This window comes from Bos javanicus, chromosome 20 (assembly GCF_032452875.1).
Source record: "Bos javanicus breed banteng chromosome 20, ARS-OSU_banteng_1.0, whole genome shotgun sequence".
Classification (NCBI taxonomy): Eukaryota; Metazoa; Chordata; class Mammalia; order Artiodactyla; family Bovidae; genus Bos; species Bos javanicus.
The window spans coordinates 67,317,356-67,344,856 of NC_083887.1; the positions used below are offsets into that span (position 1 = coordinate 67,317,356).

Below are 27,501 nucleotides of genomic sequence, written 5' to 3' on the forward strand. Positions count from 1 at the left end.
CCTTGGATCCCCCTCTGGTGGGACTGTGTGTGTGTCAGGAACTCAAATTCCCCACTGCCCTGGGGTTAGACGGATAAATGCATGAAAGCACCAAGACAATTGACCTGGGGCCACAGATGAATGTTAGCAAGTGGGTGAATGCACAAACACAGAATCTGCAGCTACCGAGGACAGGCTGTGTGTGAGGTTGGCCACCAGGTCACCTTCACGACGAGAGATGTCGTATTGGAAAAGCTCCGTGACTGTAATGCAGACATCACCAATGAGAACGGATGCAGGTCCTACAGAACCGATGCTCTGGCCCTGAATAGCTGCAGGAAACACCAGTGCTTCTACCAGTCGAGTGCCAGCTTCCAGCTGGAGAAGGGCTGGTGGACGACTGGTGCTGGCCAGGCCCTGCCCGCAGCCTCTGCCAGCATCGCTGGTGGGGATCCACAGTTCTGCAGACCAGAGGTTTATGACACGGTGCTCAGAGGAGCAGCATGTAAGTAGCTGTATTATCCACAGAACTGGGATCCTAAAAGCCCTGCCCAGGGCCCAAGGGGGAAACCTCATATACGTCAACACAGTGAGTGACCAAGCCTGGGCCCCTGAGGCCTGGTGTCCTGGGTAAGTGACCGTGGTTTTAGGGTGATGTGGCCTCTGGCAGGCTACTTAGCCACCCTGTGCCTCAATTTCCTGACCTCAGGCACCCACCCCAGGAGCGGAAAGGGAGAACCAGAGACCCCCAGCCTCCGAGCGTTGCGTGGCTGGTGCTGTCTGCCACCTTTGCTGTGACGGCCCAAGTGCTTCCTCTCTTCTCATCCTGTAAAATCCTGATTAAATGAGCTGTGTCTGCCATTCCTGATCTCCGTCCTGTTCCATTTCACACTCGGAAACCAAACATGCAGCACTTTGTCCAGTTATAGAACGCAAGCTGAGGAGATGCCGTTCCCGACAATACGCGTGCACCCAGAGGACATTACATTCAATGCAATAAGGCAGGCACAGAAAAACAAGTATCATGTGGTATCACTGATATTGAGAACCTAAAGAGGTCAAATTCATCGAGACAGAGAGTAGGTAGCTGGTTGCCAGGGGCTGGGAGAAGTGAGAAATGGAGAGAAATTGATCAAAAGGTACAAAGTTTCAGTTATAAGATGAATGAGTCCCAGTGATGTACTGTACGGCATAGCTGGCTAGAGTTAGCCCTACTGTACTATGTACTTAGAAATTTGCCAGAAGGATAGATCTCATGTTAAGTGCTCTTATCACACACATACAAATTATGTTAGGAAGGAGGAGGAGGAGGAGGGGAAGAGGCAAGGAGAAGAGCAAACTCTGGGAGGTGATGGCTATCTTTACACACAGATGGCGATGATGGCTCCATGGGTGTTTGTATACTCCAAACTCATCAAGTTGTGCACACTAAGTATGTACAGCTGTTTTCATGTCAATTGAAGTTGTTCAGTTGCTCAGTCGTGTCCGACTCCTTGTGACCCCATGGACTGCAGCACACCAGGCTCCTCTGTCCTCCACTATCTCCCAGAGCTTGCTCAAATTCATGTCCATTGAGTCGATGATGCCATCCAGCCATCTCATCCTCTGCTCCTCCTTCTCCTTTTGCCTTCAGTCTTTCCCAGCATCCAGGTCTTTGCGATGGGGTTAGTGTCCTTCAAAGAAGAGACCCCAGACCTCGCTTCCTGTCTCTTTCACTTTCTCTGCCACGTGAGGACACAGCGAGAAGACCACCATCTGCAAACCAGGAAGGAAGTTGCCCTTGCCCAGTCTGCAGACACTTTGATCTCCAGAACTGTGAGAAATTAAGGTCTGTGCTTAAACTGCCCAGGCTGTGGTGTAAAGGAGCAAAAGGCAGCCCTGGGGCCTTGCGCCCCATATAGCATCAGCATGTGATCCTTTCCCCAGGCTCTGATTTCGGGAGGATGGAGTGTTGGTTTCAAGTGTTCAGTTTTTAAGATGGAGATTGAAAGATCTATTTCGCACGCTTGTTGTGAGCACAAAATCAAACATATGGAGAATGAAATTACACCACCTGCATAGTCATTGATTGGGCATTAACCGTTGACAGAGATTGTGCTAAGACTTTCACAGTCACAACCTCTGGTCTTCAAACGACCTATGAGAGAAGCCCTGTGGTCACCTGTTACCCAGATGAGGAGAGGGAGACAGAGTGATTTGAAGAGGTTTATCCAAGGTCAACATTGCAGTGAGATCAGGAACTGTGAGGGACTTCGTACTTGGAGATCCGGCCTGGGGGTGGCACCTCCTTACCCGCTCTGCGTGGTTAGTGACACTAGGAAGACAGACCAGCACAGGGAAGGGGTTTACAGACGGCAGCCTCTCTTTCCCTCCATCTGTCTTTACAATCAGCGTGTAACATAAATGTCATTATTTCAGCATAGTTTTGTAACATGCTGCTGCTGCTGTTGCTAAGTCGCTTCAGTCGTGTCCGACTCTGTGCGACCCCATAGACAGCAGCCCACCAGGCTCCCCCGTCCCTGGGATTCTCCAGGCAAGAATACTGGAGTAGGTTGCCATTTCCTTCTCCAATGCGTGAAAGTGAAAAATGAAAATGAAGTCGCTCAGTCGTGTCCGACTCTTAGCGACCCCATGGACTGCAGCCCACCAGGCTCCTCCATCCATGGGATTTTCCAGGCACGAGTACTGGAGTGGAGTGCCATTGCTGGTAACCCCAAAATGCATGTTTCCAGCTGTGGGGAGAATTAGTCCTATGACATCCCTTACAAGCACTTGGACCGCACTGGGAACTGAGGTTCAGAAACAACAAAATGAATGGACTGTAGAGCATACACCGTAACGTTGTCCTGCAAGATCCTTAAAAATGCATGAGCACCCATCCTGATAATCACTTATCCTTGGAAGCTGGTGGCTGTTTCTGAAACACTTGCAGTGTTTTGATTTGTGATACAATACTGAAAAGTTATTCAACTGTATTATATTAGGTTCTTTGTGATGGTGATTGTGCAAGCAACTTTCTGATCCGCCCTCCCCCCTCACCAAAAAAAAAAAAAAAAACAAAACAAAACCCAGATGAAATCTGGCTCTGGGTTTGGCACAAACCACACTTGAGTTTGGAGCCCCTCACCTTGTCTCCCCATAAGGTTCACGTGCAGCAGAAGTGCCGCACGAGGTGTGCAGTCCACCGACCACTTTCTTTTTTGGCATTAGAGGATGTCATCTTCTCTGAAAGGAAGCCAGCCATGGTGCGCATCTTGCAGAAAATTTGGAACCGTTATTGGAGAAAGCAGTGCTCTACTCAGGTCCTGGGCCTGCTCAGGTGCACACCTGGTGCACAGTCCAGCTGAGGCTGCAGGAGAGCAGCAGGTCCGGGAGGGGAGCAGGTGAGCCCTCCAGGCCAGAGCTGGGGGCCCAAGTGCAGGGTCTGGGGCAGGGCAGGAGACAACCTCCTCGGGGCAGGGAGAGAAGTAAGCAGCAAAGAGGGCACATTTCAGCAGTGGATGGGGAAATCTTAGTGCTTGTCCGAGAGACAGAGGGGGAAGGGACTCCCTGGGTGATAAATCCGGTTGGAGCACACCCAGCAGGGTGTTTAGGACAGGTGAGTGGGGATGGGAGCTGGAAGGACGAGGCTGGGGATGTAATGGGCAAGTGACATAGCCTTCCCCTGGGCCTTCCAGTCATCCAGAATGACAGGTAAGACAGAGCAGGTGATGGTGGAGGCAGCCAACTAAACACAGTTATCCAGGTCCAGAATGAGGCTGCGGGCTCCCTGAACAGCAGCTCTGAGGCCAGGGTGTCAGTCCCACTTGGGTCCCTCCATGCCTGTGAACAGGGAGGAGAGAGAAGAGGTGGCAGGGGGGCACAGGGCAGGAGCACTGGCGCCTCTGCCTAGTGGTCAGCAGTGGAGGTGAGAGCGGGGAGTGGACATCAAAGTCTGCAGGAGTGTCCTGATGAGGGCAGCCTCCTCCTCAAGCCCCCGCCTCAGGCTTCTGCTCTGCAGCCTGCATCCTATCCTAGCTTGGAAGCCGCCCCCTCTGATACACTGAGGATCACAGACTGCCACTGAGACCCAAGGTGGGGTCCTAGGGTCTGCACCGCACACCACATACGAGACGGAGGGTGCCATGGTTTCAAAATTACATGGTTAGGTAACTACAGAAGGAAGCTGATCCTGGGACAGAGAAGCAAAGGGCTTAGTACACCCCAAGCAGTGGGTGGGGTGGGGATGCCTCCTTCCAGCATTGTGTGGTCCTATGGGTATGGTCCAGGAGGGGTGGACAAAGCCCCCTGCCCCCTCACCGCCTTCACTCTGGGGTCCCAGTCACACTCAAGCAGTTAATCCCACAGTGACTCTGAGAAGCTGACCTTCACCCACTGCTGAGTTCATGGTGGAGCCCTCAACAGCGTAACAGTCAGCAGAAAGAGGCACGTTTTGATTAAAAAGCCCACAAACCCCTGGAGAATAGATTGTGGTGTAACAATTTTGCACCTGACCACTATTTTTCATGGGGGAAATAATGAACAGGTACATCAGGAAGAATTATGTGATGAGCACTCAGCACCCCGTTCTAGGGAATCTGGATTCAGAAATATGAATGTCCTTGTCCCCAAACATGCCAGCTGGCAGACACCCTCATCCATCTCTCCAGTAATGTTTTCTTCTAAATAAACGACCTTTCACCCTGGGTCACCTGCTTCCTCTGACTCAGGTTGTGGGGCTGGTATGGAGGGAAATACAGCCAGGAGTTAGTCTGGGTTCTCCAGGGACACTCAGTATAGGACACATTTGTCATGGAATGTGGTTCTGAGTCTCTGGAAGACCATGCTATGGTGATGGATGGATGGTGGATGGATGATGGATGATGGATCGATGGATGGATGATGGATGGATGGATGATGGATGGATGATGGATGGATGGATGGATGGATGGATGATGGATGAATGGATGGATGATGGATGGATGATGGATGATGGGTGGATGATGGGTGGATGATGGGTGGATGATGGATGGATGATGGGTGGATGATGGGTGGATGATGGATGGATGATGGATGGATGATGGATGATGGATGGATGATGGATGGATGGTGGATGGATGGATGGATGATGGATGAATGGATGGATGATGGATGGATGATGGATGATGGATGGATGATGGATAGATGATGGGTGGATGATGGGTGGATGATGGGTGGATGATGGGTGGATGATGGATGATGGATGGATGATGGATGAATGGATGGATGATGGATGGATGATGGATGATGGATGGATGATGGGTGATGATGGATGGATGATGGGTGGATGATGGGTGGATGATGGATGGATGATGGATGATGGGTGGATGATGGATGGATGATGGATGATGGATGGATGGATGATGGATGATGGATGGATGGATGATGGATGATGGATGGATGGATGGACAGATTGATAAGTAGGATTATAAATATGATCTCTCTCTCTTTATATTTATATATATATTTCTGGATACATAGATATATGTATAGATCTCTATATCAAATATCTATATATGCATGCACATGTGCTAAGTTGCTTCACTCATGTCCGACTCCTTGCAAACCTTTAGATGTAACCCACCAGGCTCCTCTGTGCATGGGATTCACCAGGCAAGAATAGTGGAGTGGGTTCCCATGCCCTCCTCCTTCCCTGTCCCATTCTAACTGTTGCTTCTTGACCTGCATACAGGTTTCTCAGGAGGCAGGTAAGGTGGTCTGTTATTCCCATCTCTTTAAGAATTTTCCAGTTTGTTGTGATCCACAAAGTCAAAGGCTTTGGTGTAATCAATAAAACAGAAGTAGATGTTTTTCTGGAGCTCTCTTGCTTTTCCTATGATCCAATGGATGTTGTAATTTGACTTCTGGTCCCTCTGCCTTTTCTAAGTCCAGCTTGAACATCTGGAAGCTCATGGTTTATATACTGTTGAAGCCTGGTTTGGAGAATTTTGAGCATTACATTGCTGGTGTGTGAGATGAGTGCAATTGTACAGTCGTTTGAACATCCTTTGGCATGGCCCTTCTTTGGGATTGGAATGAAAACTGATATTTCCCAGTCCTGTGGCTACTGCTGAGTTTTCCATGTTTGCTGGCATATTGAGTGCAGCACTTTCACAGCATCATCTTTTAGGGTTTGAAATGGCTCAACTAGAATCCCATCACCTTCACCAGCTTTGTTCGTCCAGCTTTGTTCATAGAGATCCTTCCTATGGCCCACTTGCCTTTGCATTCCAGGATGTCTGGCTCTAGGTGAGTGATCACACCATTGTGGTTATCACACCATCGTGGTTATGAAGATCTTTTTTGTATAGTTCCTCTGTGTATTCTTGCCACCTCTTCTTAATATCATCTGCTTCTGTTATGTCTATACCATTTCTGTCCTTTATTGTGCCCATCTTTGCATGAGATGTTCCCTAGGTATCTCTAATTTTCTTGAAGAGATCTCTAGTCTTTCCCATTCTATTGTTTTCCTCTATTTCTTTGCATTGATCACTGAGGAAGGATTTCTTATCTCTCCTTGCTGTTCTTTGGAACTCTGCATTCAAATGGGTATATCTTTCCTTTTCTCCTTTGCCTTTTGCTTCTCTTCTTTTCTCAGCTATTTGTAAGCCCTCCTCAGACAGCCATTTTGCCTTTTTGCATTTCTTTTTCTTGGGGATGGTCTTGATCACTGCCTCCCGTTGCAGTGCCGTGAACCTCCACCCATAGTTCTTCAGGCACTCTATCAGATCTAGTCCCTTGAATCTATTTCTCGCTTCCACTGAATAATTGTAAGGGATTTGATTTAGGTCATATCTGAATGGTCTAGTGGTTTTCCCTACTTTCTTCAATTTAAATCTATCTGGTTTATAGGAGTTCATGATGTGAGCCATAGTCAGCTCCTTGTCTTGTTTTTGCTGTCTATATAGAACTTCTCCATCTTTGGTGGCAAAGAATATAATCAATCTGATTTCAGTGTCGACTCTCTGGTGATGTCCACGTGTAGAGTCTTCTGTTGTGTTGTTGGAACATGGTGTTTGCTATGACCAGTGAGTTCTCTTAGCAAAACTCTGCTAGCCTTTGTCCTGCTTCATTTTGAACAAGCACAGCTTATCCATTAAAAGATGCTTTCTCTTGGGACAAAAAGCTATGACAAACCTAGACAACATAGTAAAAAGCAGAGACATCACTTTGCCGACTAAGGACTGTATATTCAAGCCTATGGTTTTTCCAGTAGTCATGTAGAGGTGTGAGAGTTGGACCATAAAGGAGGCTGAGTGCTGAAGAATTGATGCTTTTGAATCGTGGTGCTGGAGAAGACTCTTGAGTGTCCCTTGGATAGCAAGGATATCAAACCAGTTAATCCTAAAAGAAATTAATCCTGAATATTCATTGGAAGCAATATCGCTGAAGCTGAAACTCTAATACTCTGGCCACCTGATGCAAAGTGCAAGTCCATTGGAAAAGACTCTGATGCATTTCTATCAGATGGAGGGCAAGAGGAGAAGGGGACGACAGAGGGTGCGATGATTGGATGGCATCACCAACTCAATGGACATGAGTTTGAGCTAACTCTAGGAGATAGTGGAGGACAGAAGAGCCAGGTGTGCTGCAGTCCACGGGGTCACAAAGAGTCGGACACGACTGAGCAACTGAACAACAACAATTCATTGTGTTGATCAATAGTCAAGATTTCACTATTATAAAAGTCTGATAAAGTGCTTTGCATGGACACACACACACATTTCTTTTGCACACACACCTCGGAGTGGAGTTACTGGGGAGGCTTCCCAGGTGCTGCTCGTGGCATTCTTGCCCGAAGAATCCCGTGGACAGAGAAGCCTCGTGGGCCACAGTTCATAGGGTCACAAAGAGCTGCACGTGACTGAGGAGACTTAGCACACACACGCGCGCACACACACAGTAGATTGAACACTTCAAGAAACTGACACTTTGCCAAAGTGGCTGTACTGTCTCACTCTTCTGCCAACAGCGTATGCAGGTTCCGGCTTCCTCAGAGTTCTTTCAGATTTGCTATGGCCAATCTCCTGTGTCTTAGACTTCCTAGCAGAGCATGTATAACGTCTCACTGGGTTCTTAATGTGCACTGTCCTGGTAAATAATGAAGCTGAAGAGTTTTTCATGTGCTTATTGACAACTTCATATTTTCTTTCATGAGGTGTCTACATGCCTTTGCCTCTTAAAATTGAGCTGTCTTCTCGTTATTGATTTTCAGGAGGAACACATCCTCATGTGTTCATAAAACAAAATATTTCTATCCAGCACCTACAAAGAACTCCTGAAAATCAATAAGAAGAAGACAGCTGAGCCACAAGGGAAGCCCAAGAATACTGGAGTGGGTGGTCTATCTCTTCTCCAGCAGATCTTCCTGACCCAGGAATCAAACCTGGGTTTCCTGCATTGCAGGCAGATTCTTTACCAACTGAGCTATCAGGGAAGCCTAATAAGTGAAAGTCGCTCAATCATGTCCAACTCTTTGCAACCTCATGGACTATATAGTCCGTGGCCAGAATACTGGAGTGGGTAGCTGTTCCCTTCCCCAGGGGATGTTCTCAATCCAGGAATCAAACCCAGATCTGCTTTACAGGCAGATTCTTTACCAGCTGAGCCACCAGAGAAGCCCAGTTTGAGAGTGATTTACCTTTATTTTTAAGGCTATTTTTGTAAGATATGGACTTCTAGGTTGACATTTGTTTGTGTATGAGTGAGGGGAATGTGTGTGTCTCTGCTTTATTTTTCCTGATTGGTGTTTTCTGAGCTCTTTGGATGTGTGGGTTGACATCATCAACAATTTCATACCATTCTCAGCAAATATTAAATATTTCTTCTTGTTCTTTTTTCTCTTTCTTGGGCTCCAATTATGGATATGTTGGACCAATTGATCAGTTCAGTTCAGTCGCTCAGTCGTGTCCGATTCTTTGCAACCCCATGAATCCCAGCACACCAGGCTTCCCTGTCCATCACCAACTCCTGGAGTTCACTCAGACTCACGTCCATCGAGTCAGTGATGCCATCCAGCCATCTCATCCTCTGTTGTCCCCTTCTCCTCCTGTCCCTAATCTCTCCAAGCATCAGAGTCTTTTCCAATGAGTCAGCTCTTCACATGAGGTGGCCAAAGTACTGGAGTAATTGATATTGTCCCATAAATTAAGAGACTCTTATTTATTCTGGTTTTTTGTTTTGTTTTCTTTTGTTCATTTATTTTTGATTTGCTATTTTTTTCTGAATTCACCTGTCCTCAGGTTCACTCATTATTTCCTCTGCTGAATCATTACGCTATTAAAACAAATTTAATTTTTTATTTCTTATAGTGCATATCTCATTTCTAGCATTTCTACTTGATTCATTTTTGTAGTTTCTTTGTGTTTGCTGAAATTATGAACTACATTCCATTACTACAAACTTACTGTTTTAAATTTCAAACAAGACTGTATGTTTTAAAGAACAATGCTTAACAACTATTTCTAATTTTACATTACTTGTTGGGCAGAAATATACACTTAAATAATGACTAGACATTGTCTGGTGTTAACTGTGCTTGCATATTTTTTGTAAAAGGTTGAATAAGTCTGTGCAAGCTTAACTTAGAAGGGAAGCATATAATCAAGCTGGAATTACACAGAAATGTTTTGAGATAGTCCTGGGTAAAATGTATCTGATAAAGTGGAAGTAACTGTGACATTCTTAAAACGTTCTGTTTTCCATTTCTGCAGATAAGTAATCTCACATGTTGTTCAGTCACTCAGTCATGTCTGACTCTTTGAGATCCCAGGGACTGCAGCACTCCTGGCTCCTCTGTCCTCCACGATCTCCCAGTTTGCTCAAATTCATGTCCATCAAGTCAGTGATGCCACTCAATCATCTCATCCTCTGCTGCCCCCTTCTCCTTTTGCCTTCTATCCTTCCCAGCACCAGGGTCTTTTCCAATGAGTCAGCTCTTCGCATCAGGTGGCCAAAGTATTGGAGCTTCAGCTTCAGCATCAGTCCTTCCAATGAATATTCAGGGTTGATCTCTTTTAGGATTGACTGTTTTAACCTCCTTGCAGTCCAAGAGACTCTTACGAGTCTTCTCCAGCACCACAGTTCGAAAGCATCAGTTCTTTGGCTTTTGGCCTCCATTACGGTCCAACTCTTACATCCGGACAAGACTACTGGAAAAACCTAGCTTTGATTAGACTCACTCTGGGGCAGTGAAGCCAGGCAGGCTCTAGATTGAAGCCAGAGACTGGTTTGCAGCCTCCTGCTGCTGCCATCAGCTCTGTCCTGCAGGGTCCCCGACACTGTGGACCAGGTGAGACGGGTCATGGAGAAGCCACTGCAGAGGGCCGCTGAGGGGACGGTGCCCTGGCCTGGCTCTTGCTGCCCTGGCTCCTCTGCCTCGTGTGGTTGGTCAGCTGGCTGTCTTGCTCTAATGGCAGGGGCTATGCCAGCCTCCTTCTTCTCTAGCCAAGAGACAGTGAAGTGCCTTTACACCAGTTCTAACCTTTCTGCCATCTTTCGTCAAATCTGCTCTCTGCTCAAGGTGAAATGCTCGATCGGGGATGCGGAAAACACACTTCATCCCTGGACGTTAGAGACCTCACGGGATGCGAAGAGCAGCCTCGGGTTTCTAGGGTCCCACTCAGGGCTCCCTGCAAGCCCATACCCCATGGTGCTCAGGTCGCCATGCCCTCCTGTGCCTAGGTATGCAGCACTGCCTGAGTTTCAAGCAGGCTCCCAGGAAGACAGAGATAGAGCATGCCTCTCTGGTAGAAGTTTTTCTCGACAAACTACCAAGTAAAACTTTTAAAGCTAGCCAGGTGAAGTTAGCAGCCCATCATTGCTTCAATAGTTAACAAAGAGTATTGTGATATTTGTGTAGGAACTTGAACACTTAAAGCAAATTCCTTCTCTCCCCTCACTCTAGCTAAAAAATACCGTTCAGAAACAAGAACATAATAAAGGTGAAAGAAAGGGATCAAAATGATTTTACTACAAAGGTGAGCTTCGGTGTCAACCAAGAGAGCAGCAGGGCCACTACTGAATTACTGAGTGGAACATGCTCTCAGCTAAGATGTCTCCACAGGCTTATGTCTCCTGAGCTCAGATCCTCATCACCTGCGTGGGCATTCATGCTGCAGGAAGGGGGACCCATCCCTTCCGGCCTGAGAGTGGGCTCTTGTCTAACACTCAGGAATGAATTAAAAGAGGAGACACATGAGCTGACAAAGCAAGAGGCTCTATCGGGAAGGGGCGCCGGGGCAGAGAGCAGCTGGCGAAGGGGACCCAGGAGGACGGCTCTGCCACGTGGCTCGCTGCCTCGGATTTTATGCCGAGGGGGTTAGTTTCTGGCCTGTCTCTGGCCCATCATTCCGACTTGGGGTCCTTCCTGGTGGCGCAGGCATCGCTCAGCCAAGATGGCTGCCAGCGAGGAGGATTCTGGGCGGCGGTAGGACGTGTGGACCGGCAACAACTCTCTTCTTTTGACCTTCCCTGGCTTCTTCCGGATGGTGGTAGCTCGTTAGTTCTGTGTCCCTTACCAGGACCTCCCCTTTAAGATAACTCACGCAAGTGGTAACTACGGTGCCTGGTCAAGGCAGGCAATTTCAATCAGTGGTTCCGCTAGCATTCCTAGGGGCATCTGTCTGTATTTTCTATAGGGGAAAAAAAAAACAAGTTTTGAAACCTCACCGACATTTCTTGGTTGACTTTAAAATACCATCTATGGGATACCTGGCTTGTTTCATCATTGCTACCCTGAGACAGGAGACAAGGCCCAGGGGTGCAAGGAGCCACGCGAAGCCACAAAAGGAAGGCAGATGTTCCCCACTCAGCCTCCACCCGAGAGACTCCGGGTCAGCGATCCCGGGTGAGCTGCCCTGCGATCGGGTAACAGGCGAGGGTGGACTTGCCCAGTGCTCCCCTAAAACCTGGGAGCTGGGGACCCCTTTCAAGGCCCCTCGGAAGCCTGGCCACCACCAACAGATGCAGCCTTTGCCTCGTGGAAACTTCTTCCTTGCAAGACACCGGGAGCATGTGAAATATGCCTTGATACCCTCCGGGTTTTTTCCTCTCCTAAACCTGTGTTTCTGTGTCTGAGTGGATGCGTGGGTGGTTCTGAGCTCAAGACCAAGGTGTAGAGCGCCACCTGCTGGGAAGGTTAGGCGGATGCATACCCCAGCTTGAAGTAGAGCAAGGGAACCGATAAGGTCAACGTGTTTTCCATTGAAAACTCTGGCATGGAATGAAAAAGAAAAATAGGTATGTATCAACTCGAGCCGGGCACAAGGGTTTTATTATCTTTAGGTTCAGTTCTCTCTCTCCTTTCTCTCCCCTTGGTCAGATTGTGGAATTTGAATGGGAAGGAACGCCAGGTAAGGACAAAATGCAACACTCGACCTGTGAAAAAAAAATCATTCATGATAACATGTCCCTTTTCTTAAGTTCATTGAAAGGGGGATATGCACAGTGCTATATTTAACATGGATCACCAACAAGGACCTACTGTACAGCACAGGGAACTCTGCTCAATGTTACGTGGCAGCCTGGATGGGAGGGGAGTTTGGGGGGACAATGGATACAAGGATACCTGTGTCTGCTGTCCACCTGAAACTATCACAACATCGTTAATCAGTGATGTTGCTATTTAGTCCCTCAGTCATGTCTGACTCTGTGCAACCCCATGGACTGGTGCCCACCAGGCTCCTCTGTCCATGGAATTTCCCAGGCAAGAATACTGGAGTGGGTTGCCATTTCCTTCTCCAGGGGATCTTCCTGACCCAGGGATCAAACCTGTGTCTCTTGCATTGCAGGTGGATTCTTTACCACTGAGCCATCAGGGAAGCCCTATTAACTAGCTATTGTTGTTTTTCAGTCGCTAAATTATATCCAACTCTTTTTGACCCCATGGACTGCTGCATGCCAGGTTCCTTTGTCCTTCACTATTTCCCGGTGTTTGCTCAGATTCATGTCCATTGAGTCAGTGATGCCCTCTAACCATTTCATCCTCTGCCACCCCCTTCTCCTTTTGCTTTCAATCTTTCTCAGCATTTGGGTCTTTTCCAATGAGTCCGCTCTTTGAAATAGGTAGACAAAGTATTGGAGCTACAGCTTCACCATCAGTCCTTCCAATGAATATTCAGGGTTGATTTCCTTTAGGATTGACTGGTTTGTTCTTCTTGAAGTCCAAGGGACTTTCAAGAGTCCTCCAGCACCACAGTTCAAAAGCATCAATTCTTCAGCGCTCAGCCTTCTTTATGGTCCAAGTCTCACATACGTACATGACTACTGGAAAAACCATAGCTTTGACTATACCTTTGTCGGCAAAGTGACGTCTCTGCTTTTCAATACACTGTCTAGGTTTGTCATAGCTTTACTTCCAAGGAGCAAGTGTCTTTTAATTTCATGGCTGTGGTCACTGTCTGTGGTAATTTTGGAGCCCAAGAAAAGAAAAAACTGTCACTGTTTCTACCTTTTCCCCTTTGCCATGAAGTGATGGGACCAGATGCCATGATACTCCAATATAAAATAGAAAAGCTTTTAAGAATGTGATATTTAGCTAAAGAAAGCCAGAAAAAAAGGAAGCAAACCTAGTTTCTGAAATTGTATTTTTCATTTTACCTTAGTTTTTCCTATGCCAATATCCCTATTTAGAAATTAAAGTCATGAACTGCAAAATTGCATCCAAATCCAGAAAATTCATTTCCCTGTCACTAATCAAATAGTTTTATGAGGAGAAGACACATTAAAAATATTCTGGATGATCTAGCAAGATCATAGGAGCTAAATTTCAGTTTCTTTAAAAATACAGAATAGGAAAGGTCAAGAGTGAGTGCTTTAAAAATTCTATTTTCTGCTCCACTGCTGATTTAATAGACAGATTTTCAATGGGCACATCAAGGCTGCTTCCCAGTTGCAGATATTCAGGGCGAAGGCTTGACCCTGCAAGCAGCCCTTCGGTTCAACCCAGGTTCCCTGAGTCTCAGGCAGGAAGAACAGCTATGACCCGACCTGCAGGAGGCGTGGACCACACTTCATCAAGCACTCCTGCAGGATTTTAAGGCAGGACACGGTCCAGTCTGGTTTTCTCCCTCGGCCGATGACACAGCTCCAGAGCAGATACCATCACCCTGGAGCAGGCTGATTCCACTGCAGAACCCAACCCTGCTTTTTTAGATGTTTCCACAGTAACAAGACTCCGGAGGAAGCAGACACCCTACATGGGCAGGTTCTCTCCAATATCTGAGGGTGACGGGAGAACAGAAGACCTGCCGGCCTCAGGATGACTGAGGGGAAGCATCTCAGTGACAGGGCTGGAGATCCAGGCCCCTTGGACCTTCCTCTGTCTGGTCGGGAGTGAGAGCCAGCAGCTTGCTTCACTTAACAAAACAAAATGCCTCCTTGTGAAAACTTCCCCGCACCCCCCCGTCCCCCCCCCCCCCCCCGCAAAGTTGAAGTAAAGGTTGAAAAACATACAGGGCTACGGATGGGTCAGGAGACCTTTCTCCTGCAGAAACACACAGACACTTACCATGGTTCCCTATGAAGGATGCTTCTGGAGGTCAGTCATGGGTTCCAAGTCCAAACACTTGCAAAGGACTGCTGTTTTCTGGCAGGCCGAGCCGGGGCTTTGCCCATTGCATGTGGGGCAGGTCCTTGACCTCTGAGGGACAAATTGGGTGAGGTGCCTGGGGTGGGGCTGACTGCCTGGCACTCCTGTGATAGGCCTTGTCTTGTCAGTTGCCCCCCACCCCCAAGTCCCTCCAGAGTCCACATGACTAAGGTGACTTCAGTACAGGGGGAGCAGATGGGTGTAAATGGACAGACAGCATCTCAACATCCCCACAAATAAGGTGACCCCACCAAGGACGCAGTGATTGCCTGTATGCCCTAACCCCGGAAACCTCACAGGGAGCTTTTCCGTAAAGACCTGTCCCCAAACTTTAAATGTGGTTGTTACTCAAAAATCCCAAGTATTACCTCCTTTCTTCCCTGGTGGCTCAGATGGTAAAGAGTCTGCCTGCAATGTAGGAGACCTGGGTTCGATCCCTGGGTTGGGAAGATCTCCTGGAGAAGTCCTGGCAACCCACTCCAGGACTCTTGCCTGGAAAATTCCACGGACAGAGGAGCCTGGTGGGCTGCAGTCCAGGGGGTCACAGAGTTGGAGACGACTGAGTGACTTCACTTTTTCACCTCCTTTCTGGTTTTGCTGCATTTTTTACTAACGATGGTTTTAAGGATCTGTTAACGACTGGTGTGGGCTTGGAATGTAGGGAACCATAAAGCAAACACCTACCGAGTTGGGAGCTGAGGTGTGCAGGCCGCCTGGGGTGACAGCTGGGTGGAGACCCGACAACACTGGGCTGGCCCCAGGTGCACCCCCAGCAAGCTGCAGGCTCAGGGGAGTCAGTGGAGAGCAGGGCCCCGCGGAGACCATTCAGGGGGCCAGCGGGCAGCAGCCCCAGGGCGTTCCGGGACCACTTCCCCAGGCAGAAATGCACTCTGGAGACAGCCAGTGCCTAGTCAGCTGCTAACCCCGAGGCCATCAGATGGAGCAGAGCAGGGAAGGTCCCTGGCATCCCTAGTCCTCCACCGGAGCCGCGCCGGGGGTCTCTGGAAGGAAATCCAGAGCCTGCTCACAGGGCTGCCTGGAACTGCAGGACCTGGGTGACGGGGTAGACAGTGTATCAGCTGTTTCAATGGTTAATTCAACTGTAGTTGTAGGTTACAACTCTAACTGTACGCTACAAAACTAGCGTGGAAAGATGAGACACAACCAAAACACACTGGATTACCATTTAAACTATCAAGGTGGACGTTTAATAATGCTAATTTATTTATAAAACCATGGCAATCAAGAGGGGGCCTCCTGTGAACACTGAGGGTATGGTGGGGTCAGGGCTCACTTCTTCAGCCACTGTTTTTTTCCTCTTCATTTTTGTCATCTGAACACTCACAGTTTAGGGGGAGATAGTCTCTGAGTAGCAATCAATGATGATTTGTTAGGAACAAATTTTTAGTTAGAAAAAATAATGTTCTTAAAAACAACATAAAGAATGAAAAACAAGGGTTTTGCTGGTGGCTCAGGGGCAAAGAATCCGCCTGCCAATGCAGGAGACACAGGTTCGAGCCTCGGTCCAGGAGGAACCCACAGGCCAGGGAGCAGCTAACCCATGTGTCACAACTACTGAGCCTGTGCCCTGGAGCCTGGGACCACCAGCGCTGAAGCCCATGTGCCCAGAGCCTGTGCTCCACCCCCCCAAAAATGAAAACAAAAAAGCCAGAGTCTGAAAAAAAGAAAAATGGGCAGGGACTAGATTCAGCAGATTCCTCTCAAGCTGGACTCAAGATTGCTGGGAGAAATATCAACAACCTTAGACATGCAGATGATACCACTCAATGGCAGAAAGTGAAGAGAACTAAAGAGCCTCTTGATGAAGGAGAAAGAGGAAAGTGAAAAAGCTGGCTTAAAACAACATTCAAAACAGCGAAGATTATGGCATCCATTCCCATTACTTCATGGCAAACAGATGGGGAAAATGTGGAAACAGTGTCAGATTTCATTTTCTTGGGCATCAAAATCAATGCTGATGGTTACTGCAGCCACGAAATTAAAAGATGCTTGCTCCTTGGAAGAAAAGCTATGGCAAACCTAGACAGTATATTAAAAAGCAGACATCACTTTGCTAACAAAGGTCCATCTAGTCAAGGCTATGGTTTTTCCAGTGGTCATGTATAGATGTGAGTTGGATATGCTTTTGAACTGTGGTGTTGGAGAAGACTCTTGAGAGTCCCTTAGACTGCAAAGAGATCCAACCAGTCCATCCCAAAGGAGATCAGTCCTGGGTGTTCATTGGAAGGACTGATGTTGAAGCTGAAACTCCAATACTTTGGCCACCTGATGTGAAGAGCTGACTTATTTGAAAAGACACTGATGCTGGGAAAGACTGAGGGCAGGAGAAGGGGATGACAGAGGATGAGATGATTGAATGGCATCACCGACTCAATGGGCGTGGGTTTGAGCAAGCTCCGGGAGATAGTGAATGAAGGACAGGGAAGCCTGGCGTGCTGCAGTCTATGGGGTCAGAGAGTCAGACACAGCAACTGAACAACAACAAAGACTCATCTCCTGATGGTAGAAGACTCATCTCCTGATGGTAGAAGGCGATCAACATGCTCACCTCCTCTTCCTCCCAAGTCCCCACTGAATGGGTCACAAGGGGGCCAAGGCGAGGCTGCCTGGAGAGTGGAGCTCTGAGCTGAAGGCAGCGTGGACGGGGCAGCAGAGGTTGCGCCTGGAGTCTGAGCTGTGGGTGTCCAGGGCAGGTTGGGCTCCTGGGCTGCAGACCACATGCCTCTCCCGAGGCTGGTGCACATGGGACAGCCCAGTCTGGTGCCTAGTGTGTCCCGGGTGAGGCTGTACCATCTGAGAACCGCTGGTCTGGGGACCAGCCCGCCAGGCATCCCCTCTCCCATCCCCTGGGCACAGACCCTCACAGGTGCGAGGTATCACCCTTCCCAGCTGGAGAAGCAGGGCCTCCCTCGAGGGCTGGATCCAAGCACAGGCAGGGAGCCCTGGTCCTCAAGTCGGGCACAAAAGCCCAGAGTCCTTCGTAAAAGCAAGAGGCTGCCATTTTCATAAACTGAAGCATCCCTCACCACCACTCTTTACTGGTAATTCTGTCTCTGTCGACATTGTTAGAAGCACTTTTTCTGTGCTGAACAAATTTTTCATAAAACTGAACTGAAGCATCCCTCACCACCACTCTTCACTGCTAATTCTGTCTCTGTTGACATTGTTAGAACCCTTCCTGTGCTGAACACACTGGCTGCAACACCGTGACGGCTGATTCATGAAAACAATCCGAGCACATAAGGACAGAAATGTCCTGCTATGAAAATAGGGCTTCCTTAAAACCCTTCCTTAAAAGAGGCAAGAAAAGGAACTTCCTGCCTGTTCCACCATGAAACAAGCATGCTCAATTTCTCTGAGAAAGCGTCGGGTGAGTGAAGGAGATGCAAGTGGGAGGTGTTTAGCTGGACGACTCTTCCTTTCCAAAGTCCCCTCAATTCCTAGAGCGTTCCTCAGGGAGACTTGTGCGGCATCATTGGCCTTAATCAGGCAGGTTGACCAGATTCTGGGTCACGGCTTTCTGTACCGTGGTTCTTCACGAGAGGACGTGCTCCTGGAGAACGGAATGCATCCCGGGGGGGGGAGCAGGGGGAGTTATCCACCTTTATTCATGGATTCGGGCTGCATCACATGACCCTCCACCACACCCATCATCAGCACCGCCCATCTGGCACATTTTATTTTTGTCAAAGTATTTTGGTTTAGGATCATTATAAAATATCCAAGAATCTGACCAAACTGGCAAATATTTGCTTCTTTTTTGGTTGTGGTGGTGGGAGGAGGAAGGAATTACTGTGATCTTGTTGTTATTCAGTAGACAAGTCGTGTCCTACTCTTTGTGACCCCATGGACTGCAGCATGCCAGGCCTCCCTGTCCATCATCACATGTCCATTGAGTTGGTGATGCCATCCAACCATCTCATCCTCTGTAGTCCCCTTCTCCTCCTGCACTCAATCTTTCCCAGCATCAGGGTCTTTTCCAATGAACCAGCTCTTTGCATGAGGTGGCCAAGGGATTGGAGCTTCCGCTTCAACATCCGTCTGATGCTCTTGAATACCATCTATTTTACAAGTTATCCTTTCCACACGTTTTCCCCACTTAACTCCTGGAGAAAAGGGTCCAGGCAGTAAAACCACCTCAGGCCGCAGATGTGGGCAGCCGTCTTCAGGAGAGCTCAACACAGCCCAAGGAGCCCTCTGTGTCTGGGGCCCTGCGGTTCGCGGTGGGGGCCACAGCGCCCTCTAGTGGCACCACACTGCTCCTTCCCGGCCAGGAACAAAGCCCCTTTCAAGTTTCTACAGAAAATTTGTGAGATATGCTGTCTCATCCTATTTAAAAAACCCAAGTAGGCAATGTGACCAAGCATTCCTTGGCGGGGGGATTACAGCCTCAAGTGTCACCTCCAGGCTGATTCTGAGCTCTGAATGAAAAGCTGGGGCCTCCCTAGGAGTTCTGGGGGCAAGTACAGTAAGAGTGCTGGCCACCTGTAGGCGGGGTGGGATGGAGAGGGAGGTGGGAGGGGGTTCAAGAGAGAGGAGACATATGTGTACCTATGGCTGATTCACGCTGATATATGGCAGAAACCATCACAGTATCGTAGAGTAACTGTAATTAAAAATAAAAAGTATTCTAGTTTCATTCTTTTACAAGTGGTTGACCAGTTTTCCCAGCACCACTTGTTAAAGAGATTGTCTTTAATCCATTGTATATTCTTGCCTCCTTTGTCAAAGATAAGGTGTCCATATGTGTGTGGATTTATCTCTGGGCTTTCTATTTTGTTCCATTGATCTATCTTTCTGTCTTTATGCCAGTACCATACTGTCTTGATAACTGTGGCTTTGTAGTAGAGCCTGAAGTCAGGTAGGTTGATTCCTCCAGTTCCATTCTTCTTTCTCAAGATCGCTTTGGCTATTCGAGGTTTTTTGCATTTCCATACAAATTGTGAAATTATTTGTTCTAGCTCTGTGAAGAATACTGTTGGTAGCTTGATAGGGATTGCATTGAATCTATAAATTGCTTTGGGTAGTATACTCATTTTCACTATATTGATTCTTCCAATCCATGAACATGGTATATTTCTCCATCTATTAGTGTCCTCTTTGATTTCTTTCACCAGTGTTTTATAGTTTTCTATATATAGGTCTTTAGTTTCTTTAGGTAGATATATTCCTAAGTATTTTATTCTTTCTGTTGCAATGGTGAATGGAATTGTTTCCTTAATTTCTCTTTCTGTTTTCTCATTATTAGTGTATAGGAATGCAAGGGATTTCTGTGTGTTGATTTTATATCCTGCAACTTTACTATAGTCATTGATTAGTTCTAGTAATTTTCTGGCAGAGTCTTTAGGGTTTTCTATGTAGAGGATCATGTCATCTGCAAATAGTGAGAGTTTTACTTCTTCTTTTCCAATTTGGATTACTTTTCTTTCTTTTTCTGCTCTGATTGCTGTGGCCAAAACTTCCAAAACTATGTTGAATAGTAATGGTGAAAGTGGGCACCCTTGTCTTGTTCCTGACTTTAGAGAAAATGCTTTCAATTTTTCACCATTGAGGATAATGTTTGCTGTGGGTTTGTCATATATAGCTTTTATTATGTTGAGGTATGTTCCTTCTATTCCTGCTTTCTGGAGAGTTTTTATCATAAATGGGTGTTGAATTTTGTCAACTAGAACACTTTCTAACACCATACACAAAAATAAACTCAAAATGGATTAAAGATCTAAACATAAGACCAGAAACTATAAAACTCCTAGAGGAGAACATAGGCAAAACACTCTCTGACATACATCACAGCAGGATCCTCTATGACTCACCTCCCAGAATATCAGAAATAAAAGCAAAAATAAACAAATGGAACCTAATTAACCTTAAAAGCTTCTGCACATCAAAGGAAACTATCAGCAAGGTGAAAAGGCAGCCTTCAGAATGGGAGAAAATAATAGCAAATGAAGCAACTGACAAACAACTAATCTCAAAAATATACAAGCAACTCCTCCAGCTCAACTCCAGAAAAATAAATGACCCAATCAAAAAATGGGCCAAAGAACTAAATAGACATTTCTCCAAAGAAGACATACAGATGGCTAACAAACACATGAAAAGATGCTCAACATCACTCATTATCAGAGAAATGCAAATCAAGACCACTATGAGGTACCATTTCACACCAGTCAGAATGGCTGCGATCCAAAAGTCTACAAATAATAAATGTTGGAGAGGGTGTGGAGGAAAGGGAACCCTCTTACACTGTTGGTGGGAATGCAAACTAGTACAGCCACTACGGAGAACAGTGTGGAGATTCCTTAAAAAACTGGAAATAGAACTGCCTTATGATCCAGCAATCCCACTGCTGGGCATACACACTGAGGAAACCAGAAGGGAAAGAGACACGTGTACCCCAGTGTTCATCGCAGCACTGTTTATAATAGCCAGGACATGGAAGCAACTTAGATGTCCATCAGCAGATGAATGGATAAAGAAAGCTGTGGTACATATACACAATGGAGTATTACTCAGCCATTAAAAAGAATACATTTGAATCAGTTCTAATGAGGTGGATGAAACTGGAGCCTATTATACAGAGTGAAGTAAGCCAGAAGGAAAAACACCAATACAGTATACTAACGCATATATATGGAATTTAGAAAGATGATAACGATAACCCTGTGTACGAGACAGCAAAAGTGACGCTGATGTATGGAACAGTCTTATGGACTCTGTGGGAGAGGGAGAGGGTGGGAAGATTTGGGAGAATGGCATTGAAACATGTAAAATATCATGTATGAAACGAGATGCCAGTCCAGGTTCAATGCACGATACTGGATGCTTGGGGCTAGTGCACTGGGATGACCCAGAGGGATGGTATGGGGAAGGAGGAGGGAGGAGGGTTCAGGATGGGGAGCACATGTATACCTGTGATGGATTCATTTTGATATTTGCAAAACTAATACAATTATGTAAAGTTTAAAAAAAAAAAAAAAAGTAAAAACAAGACCGCTGGCCACACTGCTGCACATCCTCCTTGCCCCACCGCCTGCCCCTCGGGCTCCGGAGTCAAGTGTGTGGCTGCAGGCAGAGGGCTGGGTGCCTGCTTCCAAGGGGCGCCCAGCACCCCTGTGCCTCCCGGATGCCCTGATCTAGTTCGGCCCAGAGCCCCATCCCACTCCAGGTTGAAATGTTTACCTCCATTTTTGCCTGCATCCTTTTTTTTTAGTGATGAAACTCTACAACTGTGTTCTGCCCGGGGACCGGAAACGATCAGTTTACCAACAGTTTAAAACTGCTTCCCCCTCTGAGGGGGTCACAGTAGGATGGGCCTGCTCAGGCATGTATGTTCTCAGGAATGATGCCAGCCTCCTGTGGGCAGAGGGGCAGCCCCGTCAGCACCACTTACTCCCCACCAGCTGAGAGCACATGGGACTGCGGAGCTCAGAACACGACCTGAACCGTGGTAGTCCAGTCACTCAGCCATGTCCGACTCTTTGCACCCCATGGACTATACAGCCCACCAGGGTCCTCCATCCATGGGACTCTCCAGGCAAGGATACTGGAGTGGGTTGCCATTGCCTTCTCCAGGGGATCTTCTCAACCCAGGCATGGAACCTGAGTCTCCTGCATTGGTGGGAAGGTTCTTTACTGTGAAAGTAAAAGTCGCTCAGTCCTGTCTGGCTCTTTGAGACCCCATAGACTGTACAGTCTATGGAATTCTTCAGAATACTGAGGTGGATTGCCATGCCCTCCTCCAGGGGATCTTCCCAACCCAGGTTACCTGCATTGCAGGCGGATTCTTTACCAGCTGAGCCACCAGGGAAGCCCAAGTATACTGGAGTGGGTAGCAGTTCCCTTCTCCAGGGGATCTTCCCAACCCAGGGATAGAACCTGGGTCTCCTGCATTGCAGGCGGATTCTTTACCAGCTGAATTACCAGGGAAGCCCTCTTTGCTGTGAGCCATATGACAAACCATGTGACGTCAGACAAGTTCAACCCCCACTGTGTCCCCAGATCTGCCCTCTCCTCCTTACCCCCTTTTACTCTGCAACCCTCCAGGTTCAGCACGCCCCTACAAGCAGCAGAATCCACCCACCCTGGCTGCTTCTCCGGGACCACGGACCTCATGGCATCCAGCAGCTCAGAGGCTGCTGCCTGCCCTCCTGTTCCCAACTCGGGCCAGGGCGCATGCACCAACGCGATTCTCAGCCAGCCCCTCCTGTCCCACCTGGTGCTTCCTCCTCTGCCCCCTCCCAGGCATCTTCAAATCACAGGAGACGCTGAGAGAGGGAAGTGACTTGTCCTAGGTGACCGCTCGCTTTAAACACCCTCTGAGCTCTGTCACCTTTCTGACCTCCGACCCAGCTCGTCCCAGCTCGACTCCTGCTGGTACAGGCTCCCGGCTGCCTCCACGTGGATGTCTGCATCCCAGCACGCGCCCAGGGTTTGTGGCTCCTATCACCAACTCGGAACCCCCGTCCCCAACTCAAAACTGTGGGACCCCCGACTCCTTTCTGTCCTTTATCCAACTCAGCACTGTTTTCAGCCACAAGATCCGTGTGACATCCGCCCCCTGCCCCTGCTGATGGTCTGTGCCCACCAGCGTCAGCCCCCTGCCCTGTCACACCTGCTCAAACCTCCCTCGGAGTGTGACTGAGCCCAGGGCTGCCCAGGTCCCAGGGAGGGGCGGGGCATCCTGCTGACACAGGGCAGGCCCTTCCGCTCTCAGAGCCAGCACACCTGTCCACCAGGACCATTCCAAGGTCCCTCCTCTCAGGGCTTAACTCACGAGTGACCTCCTCAGGGGGACCCTCCTGGGCCTGCTACCCTGCTCCAAGTCCCTGTGTCCCCCTCACTGCATGCAACCGAAGTCTGGGGTGACAGATCACAGAAGTCTTTGAAAACCTGGCCACTTTCTTTACCAGCTCCTCCCAGCCAGGCTCTGGCCCGGACCACGCGCTCCGGAGACAGAGGGAGAAAGAAGGAACACACAGACAAAAAGCATCCAAAGGGCAAGGCAGAGGTTTCTTTTTATAAATCTCCGTCTGTTATAATTCCTTTAAAAACAGGGGGAAGGAATAACAAAATAGTTGTCAGAGGTAATTTTTTAAGGGGAGCATCTCTAGCTAAACGAAGACATCCAACACTGAGGGCCAGGTAGCGCCGGCATGGGGTCTGCCATCCCCGAAAGCCTTGGAGGATGAGGCAGCGAGCACCCCCCGGCGTCCCTGCCCATGTCTGCAGAGGAGGCTCCCAGGCGGCGGCTCCCGTCTTTGGTCAGCACTGGGCGCTCACTTCATCTTTGGCTGGAGTAGAAGGTGGGCAAGGGTCACTCTGTACTCACCAGGACTCATGTGCATGGCTTACTTTCACTTTTTATTATAAAAACACATACAAGAATTTTAAGAAATGATGACTAGCGGACAAATCAGGACCAGGGTGAATTATTAAACCCATTTTTCTCTGTACAAATACTAAAATTCCGAAAAGTGGAATATCATCAAATGTGAGACACATTGTCGGCTGTCCGTATATACAGGGCACACGCGGGGGCCTGCCTGCGCTGGGCTGGGTGCAGACCCTGGGAGCCTGGACTCTCTCTCCTCCTGGGGCTGAGCAGCGGGAGAGGCGCCCCAGGTCTCCACCCTGAGCAGCGGCGGCCCCTACCGGCGAGGACGCTGGCAGCGTCTTCAGCCTCCGCCTCAGCTGCGCTTCCTCCCAGTCAGTCGTTTGGGCACAAGGTCCAAAACTGGCTCAGGAACCAAATTAATGTTTTTATATTAAACTCATTACAAAAAGCCACTCAGTTTCAAAAAGCGACCAAAAAAAAAAAAAAAAAAAAACCAAAAAAACCACGACACTTTCTGCAGCAAAAAAGGGCTAAGTTCAAGTTTCTGTTGTTTGACCAAGACACACAAACTCCAGTCCAAACGTCCGTGCTCACCACAGCTGGAAGGGAGACGTGCGCAGCTCGGGGCCAGCCCCGGTGTCTCGGCCTCGGCCCAGGGGGCGCAGCCCGGCCTCTCCCCGGGGCCCGGGGCGCATCCTGGAGGCCAGCTGCCCCGCGGCCCCGAAACACGTGAAGGCACTTGGGCGCGGCGCTGGTGCTCAGCCTCGCCCCTCCGCGCACAGCGCGCCCACCTCGTCCAGGGCGCCAAGTACCGCAGCGGGGACGCTGCGCGCCGTTTCCCTGCGCCAGGCCTCCAGGATCTTGGAGATCTCCGCTGGGTTGCTGGGGCTCAGGTCGCACAAGGCATACACGGCGGCCAGCTGGACCCCCCACGGGATATCTGAAAAGCATTTCCATATCAGTCATCACATGAGAAAAGCTCTGCTATTCACAATCTTAATGTTGTTAATCTAGTGAATCACTATTCATTTACTTTCTGCCAGCAATGAAAACTAATAATAACAAAAACAAAACCGACAATGAAAAAAAAGCTCATTTAAGTCCTCCTAGGAATGGAAGAAGCAAAACGGAGCCCAGTCTCGACAGGCCCCTGGTGATGCTGGCACCCCGGGAGGGTGTGCAGAGCAGAGGGCACACAAGGAGTGCCCCTCCTCCGGACCGCAGCGAGCTCTCCAGTGGCAGCTCCGGAAGGACCACACTGGCACTTAAGGTTCGATAGAATGTGGATCCCAAAGCATCCGTCAAATAAACGACTCCATTATACCCACTGCGAGTACTGACACATGGACTTTGGAGAGGAAAAACATAATGAAATGAGAGCAAATGAGAAACTGGTTTTTAGTATGACCTTCTTTTTAGGTCGTAGTTTTAGTTTTTAGTTTGATCTTCTTTAGTATGATCTTCAGGGGATCTTCCCGACCCAGGGATCAAACCTGGATCTCCTGCTTTGTCTGCATGCTCTTTACTGTCTGAGCCACCAGCCAAAGCCCAATATAGTACAGCAAACACTCTTACACACTAGAGCACAGTGCACGATCACAGACACGGCATTTAACTGTAGGCTAGAGCTAGCTTAGATTATGGTATGTAAGAGTTCTCATTTAGCCTGCGTTTATTTAGGAGTTATTTAATTAAAGTTTAATTTAGTTCAATTTTAGTCGCTAAGTTGTTCCCGACTCCTGCGACCCCATGGACGGTAGTCTGCCGGGCTCCTCTGTCCATGCGATTCTCCAGGCAAGGATACTGGAGTGGGTTGCCATTTCCTTTTCCAATTTTAGTTAAATTCACTTAAATTATTTAGTTTAAGAAATTTAGGAATCATTTCTTTAAACTTATTAACTATACACTGTTAGTGATGCAGTGTGTTCAACAAGGCAAACAACAAGTGTTTACAAATAAACATCACAAAACCCACAGGTTCAGATGGTGATGCTGCGGATGCAGGTGGCCCTGCACCAGCTTAAGAGTCACTTTCCCGTTGAGAAGGGGACACAAGACTAAAACAAAAGGCCTAACAGAGGAGTCACACAGGGTGTGAAAGCCACTGTGATGAGCAGGAGTGCGTGCATGGCTGTGGCTCTGGCCTCAGGCCTGGCTGTGAGCTGGCAGCACTATCTAGCTGGAGGTTTCTCCTGGGGCATCAGCTTCCTGAGCATAATGCAGTCAGCGCCGCCTGGGAGGGCCGTCCAGGGACCCCGTGCTGCACTGGCGGCAGGCCCGAGTGAGTCCCCTCGAGCCTCCTTCTGCTAGGAAATGTCTGAGCTGGCGGCTCTGGGGACAGTCCCTCAGCCACTCTCCACCAACTCTAAGATGACAACACCCCGTCTAGATGGGAAGGGAACACGGTCCAGACGGGAGGAGAACATGATCCAGATGGGAGGGGAACACCATCTAGCGCAAAGGGAACACTCTCATGGGCATTATCTCAGCAGATCAAAGAGAAGTTCTCAGCAGCTCAACCTGCCGAGCCTCACCCTGAAAGAGGACAATCTACAGGTTAAGCTCATCTGGGACACAGATTTCAGATGTCACTGTGCGCTCCTGATGGAATCCTGATGGAAGTGGCATCACCCCTTGATGGCACAGCATTCAAATAAAAACGAGAGGGACTCACTGCTTCAAAGGGTCACTTTTTGAGTTTTAAGCTCTTCCCAAATAAGACTATAAAATTACATGCTCTGCGGTATGCACATTAAAGGAATTAGGGAGCGTGAAGACTGGCTCAGAGGTTTCCAGTCTCCGAGCTATCCTGGGTGCTCTGGACGGACACCCAGGCCGCAGTGGAGCTGCTGCTTCACACGGGTGACCCCACTTATCATCAGGACACACCTTCAGCCGGGCACGTGGGGGCAGCGGGGGTCACGGGGCGGCATGAAGCCAGAGCCGATGGCTGCTGAGACAGAATGCCAGCACCAGGTCAGGAAGAGTCCCTTCCTCCTTAGGGGTTCACTGCCCAAGGGCATGAGCGGCGAACACGCAAACTGCAGGAAACCCACACAGGTTCTAATCCCGGTGCTGAGAGCACGGGCAGAGTCTGGCTTCGTCAAACTCATGCCCGAGCAGTGGGAGACGCGCAGAGCACGGCACATGGTTAAGAACACGAGAGAGACTGGATGAGAGGAATGCAAATGATCTGAAAGTAAGCGTGATAGACAGAAGCTGTACCTTCATCCTGGGCATGCTGGATAAACATACCAATCACCGTACTAATGTTCTTCACCGCAGACGGGAACCCTTCCTTCAAACCCAACTGACCTAAACGACCTAGAGGGGAAAAAAAAAAAACGGTAAACAACCTTCGGTTAAATGCTAACTTTTCATAAGAATTTAAAACTTATGTTTTCTTTTGTTCAACATTATGTGCACTGAGCTTCAGGATCTGAAACCGGGTGGTTGCTGCTGCTGTTGGTTTAGTCACTTAGTCGTGTCTGACTCTTTTGAGACCCCATGGACTGTAGCCCGCCAGGTTCCTCTGTCCATGGGCTTCTTGAGGCAA

General features: G+C 48.5%; 1 protein-coding gene across 3 annotated transcripts in view; it reads right to left on the reverse strand.

Moving 5' to 3' along the window:
• Positions 1-23,599: 23,599 nt before the first annotated feature.
• The window catches only part of ICE1 (interactor of little elongation complex ELL subunit 1), a 66,097-nt gene continuing 62,195 nt past the window's right edge, over positions 23,600-27,501 (reverse strand). For 2 of the 3 annotated variants that reach the window (XM_061393902.1, XM_061393903.1), the window contains exons 18-19: positions 27,171-27,269; positions 23,955-24,885 (exon numbers count right to left, since the gene is read on the reverse strand). In XM_061393902.1, the coding sequence (XP_061249886.1) occupies positions 24,704-24,885; positions 27,171-27,269 (281 nt within the window). In that variant the 3' untranslated portion in view covers positions 23,955-24,703. Of the gene's footprint in view, positions 23,902-23,954; positions 24,886-27,170; positions 27,270-27,501 lie in introns of those variants that run through there. The other variant, XR_009731845.1, reaches the window with a different exon arrangement.